We start from the raw sequence: 9,551 nt of genomic DNA, 5'->3' as shown, positions 1-9,551 counted from the left end.
ATTGACAAAAAAAAAAAATTATCACAAATACCTCATTTTGCGTGTGTCACGTAAATCCATTTTTTTTAGTAGGCAAAACAAGACATTTGCGATAATTATTTGCTTCTCAATTCTAAAAAGTAAGAACATAATTAGAATTACCATTTTACTCTTTTGTGTAAAGTCATAATATAGAACTTCTTTATAGGTGGAGTAATCTATAAACAAACTAATAAATCTTACTTCGTATAAGTTAGCGCCTGTTCACATTTACTTAATTTCAGTTCAGTTCAGTTCAGTTCAATTCAGTTCAGCTCCAATCAGTTCAGTTCAGCTCCGATCAGTTCAGTTCAGCTCTTAATTTACGTCTCTCATAAAATATTCATTTCAGCTCAGTTTAGTTCAGTTCAGTTCAATTTAGCTCCAATCAGTTCAGTTTAGTTCAGCTTAGTTCAGTAAATGTGAACAGACCCTTAGTCGTTCTCCTTTTATTTTTTTTCAATATGAAATAACTAGTACCAATTTACACGTGGTTTTTTCCATACTAATAATTGAAAGTGTAAAAATGCGTTTATTGTAAGGATTAAGGGTCTGTTCACATTTACTGAACTGAGCTGAACTGAACTGATTGGAGGTGAACTGAATTGATTGGAGCTTAACTGAACTGAACTAAGCTGAAATGAATATTTTATGAGAGAGGGAAATTAAGAGCTGAACTAAACTGAATTGATTAGAGCTGAACTGAACTGAACTTAACTAATTGGAGCTGAACTGAACTGAACTGAAATTAAGTAAATGTGAACAGGCCCTAAAAAGCATAGGAATTTCTTAAAAACAAAATGCATAGGAATTTCTTAAAAACAAAATGCATAGGAATTATTAGTTAATACTTGTATATGTTAGTGAAAAACACAAATAATGTTTTACAATTTTGATTCTCTCAAGTCGTATTTTGCTTTCCATTGTCTAAATTTTATTCTTGTGATTCGTGGTTGTCAAACAAAAAAAATTAAAAAATGAAAAGTGTTCTCTCAACCAATAAAGTGAAGAAACGAGTAATTTGAAAGGATTGGAGTAATAGTCAAAGTTGTGTTTGGTTTGAGACCATCAAAACAAATTTCAACGGTAGAAAATAGAAAATACTATAGGGGTGTAAAACAAACACGTGAACAAGTAAAAATGTTGTTGGTTGCATGGCTCACTAAATTTCCCATATAATTCAATTTCAAAATTTACTCATCGTTTGTTAGTTTGTGTATTAAAAGACTAGATGCTTCTGGACCCAAGAAAAGTAGCCAAAAAGGTAATACAACTCCAAAATTTGTGGTTACAAGAAGAACATCAACACTTTACAATTGTCCCATTTACAAGTGGCTATTATAGAGTCCACAACACCTTACTTTCAATTTGTGTGCCCATACAAATCTACGTGACCCCTTCTTTGCTACACGACGTGGAACAAATTTATCCCCTAATTTGTATCTTACCTACTTTATTATAAATACATTACACTTCACTTGCATACTTCATCAAATTAAAGAGTCATACACAACTTTCTTTGATAAAGCATAGTGCAACTTTCTTATTTGCTTGTTCATTTTTGAAGTTGATTACTTGCTTTCCCTACATCAGATACAAAGTTTGTTGATTATAATGGCAATGTCTATGCAAGTGCAAGCCCTTCTATCCAACCCCGTTGGTGCTTTTGCTAATGGATCTTCCAAGGTGTCTCCTCTAGGGTTTAACCCTCGGATGGGAAAGAGAGTTAATTTTGGGGTGAAATGTATGGCCGAGGAGAAGGCTGATGGTGAACCAAAGGTTGACTCCGGTTTGCCCAAGTCAAACCCTAGCGTATCATCACCTACCCCAACCCCACCCCCTAGGCCTCAGCCTAAAAAGGTATATATATATATATATATATATATATATATATATATATATATATATATATATATATATATATATATATATATATGTTGTTATGACTAATTAATCTATGTCCATTAATCTATGTTTTCCGTTCTTGGAAATTTACTACCTCCGTTACATATTATTTGCAACGATTTGACATAAAGTAGAGAGGAAAAATGTCTAATCGTTGCACATAATATATAACGGAGGTAGTATAACTTTTCATTTTGTTATAATCATGTTACATATATACGGATTATATGTTACACGGTATTAGATTTGTGTCATAATAAACTAATAACATAGACAAGACATGGAGATTTATTAGGAATCTTGGATGAAATTAAAGTGCAGTTTTTTTATCACATACAGTAGTAACTAGGCTAGTTGTTATCTTGTGCATATAAATCGGTTATGATTAACATTGATTAACATTTGAATCAGTTATAGCATACAAATTATATGAAATTAAAATCATCTATTTTGCATTCCACAGGTGAGCACAAATTTCACAGACTTATTGGCCTTCAGTGGCCCTGCACCCGAAAGGATCAACGGGCGTCTAGCCATGATCGGTTTCGTGGCCGCAATAGCCGTAGAACTATCACAAGGCACAGACTTGTTTTCTCAGATATCCGACGGCGGTGCACAATGGTTCCTAGGAACCAGCATTCTATTATCAGTTGCATCATTGGTGCCGTTGTTCAAAGGCGAGCGAGCTGAAGCAAAGACTAGTGGATTCATGAACGCAAACGCCGAGTTATGGAATGGTAGGATTGCTATGTTAGGCCTTGTTGCCTTGGCTTTTACCGAGTTTGTTAAAGGTGGAGCACTTGTTTGAGGAAACTCACCATTTTTGAGTGTTATAGTTTGAAAAAAAATATATATTTTGATCTAAGTTTTGTACATATGAAGTTAATTATTATGGGATGTTTACAGTTTAGAGAGCTGATTAGGTTACTGTGAAATGTAATGTACTCCTATGATGAATTTGTCTATGTTGATCAAAAATTAATAGCAATCAAAGATTCAAAGTAATTATTGTTTACAAGATAAGTTTTTTTTAGTATTATTTAAATCTAAAGGCTCTCATCTAAGGAAGTTTGATTGAATATAAAAATCAGGGTCTCAACCATCTGATCCTTTGACATAAATACCAAGTATATGTTGTTTAAGTTTGTTGCCCATTTTCCAGGTTGTCAAAATTAATGGTATTTCGATAAAGTACTAAATTAGGGATAAACTTAACAAATTTCTTTTTTCAAAAACTTTTGTATATGCCCGGTTTACACTACTATACATCGAGCAGTATAAGGGTATCTTTTACCTAATTTTAGGGTAACTTTTTGCCTTTTTTTGGGTAATTTTTAACATAATACAATTTTTATATAAATAGACAATAAGAAAAGTTTTATAATGGTAATTTAATTACATATAATCACAAATAATTGATTTTTAGTCATTTAAAATGTGATTCTTTACTAATAATTTTTATTTGTATTGGATTACTTTTATGCATATTAGATTAACTTTTATTTATTTTAGGGGTAACTTTTGATCAATCTAGTCTGTCTTTATAGTGGATGTACAATAATTATTGTACACCCGATTTTTTTTTAAGTTTGTGTTCTTTTTTTATAAAAAAAAAGTAACAAACTTTTTATTGGTAACATTTTTATGAGGTATTGACATGTGTGCTTTGGGAATAATTATGGGATTATTTTATGGATTTTTCGACAATTACCACCTACTATTGTTGTCGTCTTAGTAATTACCACATACAATTTTTTTTTTTTTTTTTTTTGTATTTTACCACCTACTATTTTTAAAAACATGAAAATTTCCACCTGATTGCCTACATGACGTCATATCATTGTGGGACATAAATATAAGTTCTAATATAAATTTTAGTCGTCATAAGTTCATACTTCCTTCGTTCTTATTACTTAACCCACTTTGACTTTTACACTATTCACCACCTCTCCTTTGACCGTCTTTTGTGAATAATTTGTAAGGAAAAATATATTTATGTATGATCTTTTTGGATTCGTTTCAATAAGTACTATCATAATATATAACTTTTATAATTTTTACTTATGGATAATTTAAGTTATTGATCGTTAAAGTTTTGCATTGGCAAGCGTGATAAAATAAACAGGTCAAGTAAAAAAGAACGGGGGAAGTATAAACTAAGGTAGATACATATCTTGTTGCAAGAAATGTCATGTTAAGAATTAAGACTGCGAAACATAGAATATAGAGCTACTTGTGTAAATTGAGCTTTGATGAGTTAGGTTAAATGAGCTTATTGGTTGCTGTGAAAAGAATACATAAATACTACTCCGTAGTATGTGTATGAGAGATGTATGAATGATTAATTAAAATCAAGAAGGCATTGAGTTAAGCTAAAATGAGATCCCTCAACTTTAGTATTTGTAGCATCTTGGTCCCTCATCTTTCAAACGAAGCAAATTGGTCCATCAACCATCCATAACTTACTTTTCCGGTGGAAAAAAGATGAGTCACCAAAGTTTAAGGACCAAAGTCACCAAATATGCAACTAATGCCATAGTTTATGGACCGTATTTTAGCTTATCTCCAAAGGCATTCATAGGTAGAACTTCAAAAGCATCATTGTGTGTCACTTTTTGTATCATGTGTACTGGACCTTCTGGTTGTGCTCTTTAATTTATGAACATGTTGATCAATTCTATTTCAAGGGATGACAATAGATCAAAATATAGCATCTCTTAATTATTTGAGAATAATAAATTTAATCACCTAAAAAGACAAATACCAAATTTACTCAATGTAAACTCAATTTAGGTATAATCCAATTTCACCATATTAAATGTACTCAATGTGTAGACTCAATTTTAGGTATTATCCAATTTTACCAACAAACACCCTACGCTTTAGCAACATCATTAAAATCAACTAAAACCACACTTATATAAACTAATTCCCATATCCCTTCATCCATATCCATGACTCCTCTCACATTTAATTCTCTCCATTCAAATCAAAAAATACTTCCTCCGTTACGTATTATGTGCAACATTTGCTATTTTGGGATGCTACAAGTTATGTGCAACAAAAAAAAAAAAAATCCTTATATAGTAAATTTTTTTGAGTAAATTTACTAAAAGACCCTTACTTCAATCCAATTAACACATTAACTACATGTCATTAACTTATTAACCTAACTTAATTAACCCTTAATAATAACACTAACACTCCTCTCTCCTCCCTCACAACCACATCCACCACCCACACCACCATTTTTTCTCTCTCCTCTCTCTCAAGCCACCCTCACCTCCACTCTCTTTTCTCTAACAACCACCATTCCACCACCACCCTATTTTCTCTCTCCTCTCTTTCAAGCCACCCTCACCACTAACTTCTCTCTTCTTTCACAACCACCACACCACCACCACCACCTTTAGATCGGGTTGCCGCCACTTCCTCTTCCATTAAAGCTTAAAGTCGAGGTTTTTATGGTCTAATATAACCATGAAAACTCTAGATCTAGAGTTTTCATGGTCAAATTTGACCAAATAAACCCCAAATTAGCAATGAGGAGGTAATATTTTCAAAATTTAAGCTTTTTTTCTGCACATTTTAGGGTGGTTGGTGGTGATTTTGGGGAGGGGGAAGGTGAGTGGGTGGTTGTGGACTTGTGGGTTTCGGTGAGTGGGGAGACGGTGGGTGGTTGGTGGTTGACTGGGTGGGAGAGGGGAGGGCCAAGGTTACGAGGTTGCGGGTTTGGTGGTATCGCCTGGTCGGTTTTTTCTGTGGTTGTAAGTCTGGTCGATTTTGGGTGGTTGTGGGTCTCGGTGGTTTTGGGTGGTTGTGGGTCAAGTCGGTTTTTGGTCTGGGCAGTTGTGGGTCTGGGTGGTTGTGGTTGTGGGTCTAGGTGGTTCTGGGTATGGTCGGTTTTAGGTGGTTGTGGGTATGGATGGTTTTGGGTGGTTGTGGGTTTGGTCGGTTTTGGGTGGTTGTGGGTCTAGGTGGTTTTGGGTGGTTGTGGGTATGGGTGGTTGCAGGTCTGGTGGTTGCTGCGTTTGGTGGTTTATGGTGGCAGCAAGGTGGGTTTGGTGGTTTCTGGTGGTGGTGTTGGTGTTCTTTTATGTCTTTAATTATTTGCTATTTCCTTAATTAATCTCCCTTCAAAGTTTCTTCTTGGGAAAAGTGCAACTCATTTTGTTGCACATAATGCGTAACGGAGGAAGTAATAAAATTTACTAAAACAATGGCTATATTCAATAATCTTACCTTAGCCATTGTTTTGGTAAATGCGCTTACCATAGCCCAACTTTGTTGGGACGCATTACCACTTGACCTTCAAAACAAACTTAAAGACCCACATAACGACCCTAATAAGCCACTTAGCGACCTACTTACCCATAAACCTCTGGTTGCCCCACCGGTTAACACCGTGGTTAACCCGCCTATTAACAACCTAGTTAATCCACCGGTTAACAACCCAACTACCCCAATGGTTAACAAGCCGGTTACCCCACCAGATAACAAGCCAACTAACTCACCTGTTAACAACCCGCTTACCCCACCGGTTAACCCACCATCCATTATCAACCCGGTTAGCCCACCAGTTAACACACCCGTTAACAACCCTGCTACCCCAATCGTTAACAAGCCGGTTACCTCACCGACTAACCCATACAACCCTATTACCCCAGTAGTTAACAAGACGGTTACCCCACCGGTTAACCAACCACTCAACCCACTTAATAACCTAGTTATCTTACATGAAGACCCAAATGAGTTCCTAATACCACAAAACATGGCCCGTACAAAGGTGGGTCTTCCACCATTTGTATGGAACGAATCTCTTGCAGAATTTGCAAGATCATATGCTTAAGAAAGAGCAAATGATTGCAAATTACAACACTCGCATAGTCCAGGCAAAGGTGATAATATTGCAAGGGCCCCAGGTATTTTAAGCCCAGAAAAAGCTGTGGCAATGTGGGTCGCTGAAGAGCCCAATTATGATTACGGGTCAAATACTTGTAAGAAGGTATGTGGCCAATTGGCCATTACACACAAGTGGTTTGGAGAGATACCAAAAGTATTGGTTGTGCTAGATCCAACTGCCAAAATAGGGGCACTTTTGTTACTTGTAATTATTATCCTCCTGGAAATGTTGGGGAGCGAAACCCCCTCTTCTTTCTTTTTTTTTTTTTTTTTTTTTTTTTTGCTTCCATTAGGTTTTACAAATATATAATTGAGTCAATTGTTTTTCGGTTATGTAATTTGTAATTTGGTTATGTATATTGTCATCATTAATAAAATAAAGCCTCATCAAGGACTCATTTTGCTATAACTAATATGGTACTTTCTTTGCTCATAAATATTGGTAAATTATCAATGATACCCTCGTCGTTTTAATTTTTATCAATGATACCCTTCATTAAACTTTCATTATCAGCGGTACCCCTATAATTTTACCTTAATTGCTACAGTAACCATGCCGTTAAACAAATGTTTAGTATAATCATTTGGCAGGTTTAATGGGGTGGAAAATGTGAAAAATACTAAAATGCCCCTATCATTTAATCTCCCTCTAAAAATCCCAAAAGTTTTCCCTCCTTTTTTTTCTTTATTTCCATCTTTCCTATATAACCTTCACCCCTTTTTTTGTTTTCATCCCTTTCTGATTTTTTATTTAATTTCTATTTCTTTCTCTTCTATAGTTCTTTCGAGGGTTACACAACAATGGCTTCTTCTGAAAGGGGTTCATCTTCAAGCGTCACGAATGAGGAAACTGCTTGGTTTAGAGACATGAATTGTAATTGTGAACCACCAAGAGCTAAATCTTCAAGAATCCCGCTTCACTTTCAAGCGTCATGAATGAGGGAGCTGCTTGGTTTAGAGACATGAATTGCAATTGTGAAACACCAAGAGCTAAATCTTCAAGGATCTCGCTTCACTCTAGCGTTACTTAGGGTTACTCGGAAGAAGAAGAACATGGGAGCAATTTCAAAGAAGATGAACGATCAAATTTGAATTATTAAAAGGTGTTGGTTGGGCTTGGGGGGTACTAATGAGTGGGGGGGGGGGGGCATTTTTGTCGATCTAAGTCAGCCCATTAACCCTCTCAAATGACAAAATTTAACGTTTGTTTAACGGCATGGTTACTGTAGCAATTAAGGTAAAATTATAGGGGTACCGCTGATAATGAAAGTTTAATGAAGGGTATCATTGATAAAAGTCAAAACGACGAGGGTATCATTGATAGTTTCCCTAAATATTTGCACCATTTTTTTTTTATTATTATTTCTGTTGTTCTAAAGTATAATCTTTGTTTCATTTTGTTATATGATATCTCTCTTTATATTAACTTTTATATATAGTTGGAATCCACATCAACCTTATAGCATTTTCCATTCTAGAGTTTGATCAATTCACTTAACGAGCAGGTTATGTCCGATCACTTTTGCACGGAAAGACCAAAAGATTATGGAGTAGACTTTTATATCCATCAAGTAGTGCCTATTGGCTTTAATATATTAAGATGTATATATAAATGTATATCATTATATTGATATGAGACTGTAGACACCCATTTGTGTCTCCCCAAAACCAAACCCAGTGATGAGTACCTTTCACGTTGAATCATAATCGAATGAAACGAAAGTGTGGAAAGGTCTAGTGTTGCGGAAAGTTTTATTTCTTTTCTTTTCTCTTCTCCCTGTTTTTGAAAACTTTATTTTTAAGAAAACAGCCAATCCAGTTTGTTTGGTCCATAATATGGGTCCAATAGTGGTGTAGTTGGATGGGGCTTGCAAAGACCTTTCCAACGATATATTATAAGCCCAATTCCGATGAATATTGAGGAATTTATGACCAATTTACTAAACTGGGCCCGGTTTGAGTTTTAAGTACGGCCCAATGATCTAGGGGAGGGCCTAATATGATTTATCATTTCTAATGTAATTAGGAATGGTTTTGGTCTTCTAGAACATTCTAGGAGGTCTTATCATTCTTAATTCAATTAGGATTCTTTAGAGTTTTAATTAGATCAAATAGCATTTTCGACTGAAATTATATTATTTTATCTTCCAGTACGGTAAAATTATCATAGTTTCGAAAACGTGTTAAAAGCCGGTTTGGCGTCCAACCCCAGGCCTTGGCGCCTGGAACCAGGATTGGCGCCAGACGCCAGCCATTGGCGTCTGGCGCTAGCCACTGGTCCTGGCGCCAATGAGCCAGGGCTGGCGCCAAGTTGTTTTTGCGATCTTCAGGCTCTGTTTTGATAAATTATCTTTTTTGGCCGATTTTTTCTATAAATATCGTATCAGAAAATTCCGTTTTCATTCACCAATCACCAATTATCTCCAATCACCAATTATCAATTTTCTTCATCTACAATCTACAATCAATAATCATCAACTATCTTCATCATCTACATCTATCATTCACGAATTCTTCTTATTCTTAAGTCTTCACCAACTCTCATCAAGATTTTCTTGATTATTCTCTCTCTCTCTTTTTCTAAACTAGCCTTTTCTCAAATAAATAATTCCGCATTCATTAGATCTAGAAACACCTAGCCATATTCGAAGTTGCCTTCGCCTTAGACGTGAAAGGTTTTAATTTCTGAGGGTTTGGTCCCAAATCTCTCTTTCAATTATTTAATT

At 35.2% G+C, this 9,551-nt stretch overlaps 1 protein-coding gene and 1 pseudogene across 1 annotated transcript; both read left to right on the top strand.

Annotated features, from left to right (window-relative positions):
• Positions 1 to 1,497: 1,497 nt before the first annotated feature.
• On the top strand, positions 1,498 to 2,928 carry LOC145596508 (early light-induced protein 1, chloroplastic-like). Its single transcript, XM_081652689.1, has 2 exons — positions 1,498 to 1,878; positions 2,387 to 2,928. The coding sequence occupies exons 1-2, from the start codon at positions 1,633 to 1,635 to the stop codon at positions 2,729 to 2,731; spliced, it is 591 nt and encodes a 196-aa protein (XP_081508815.1). The 5' UTR covers positions 1,498 to 1,632; the 3' UTR covers positions 2,732 to 2,928.
• A 3,214-nt stretch (positions 2,929 to 6,142) lies between these two features.
• LOC145568815 (pathogenesis-related protein 1 pseudogene) lies at positions 6,143 to 7,640 on the top strand (annotated as a pseudogene).
• The last annotated feature ends 1,911 nt before the right edge of the window (positions 7,641 to 9,551 follow it).

Source organism: Chenopodium album, chromosome 2, assembly GCF_948465745.1.
Source record: "Chenopodium album chromosome 2, dcCheAlbu1.1, whole genome shotgun sequence".
NCBI lineage: Eukaryota > Viridiplantae > Streptophyta > Magnoliopsida > Caryophyllales > Amaranthaceae > Chenopodium > Chenopodium album.
The sequence above is the reverse complement of the archived record's forward strand: the minus strand, read 5'-3'. Positions and strand labels throughout refer to the sequence as shown.

Coding starts and splice junctions, on each gene's coding strand:
- LOC145596508 (XM_081652689.1), top strand. CDS start 1,633: ATGGCAATGTCTATGCAAGTGCAAGCCCTTCTATCCAACCCCGTTGGT. Junction 1,879..2,386: donor CTAGGCCTCAGCCTAAAAAG/GTATATATATAT, acceptor TGCATTCCACAG/GTGAGCACAAATTTCACAGA.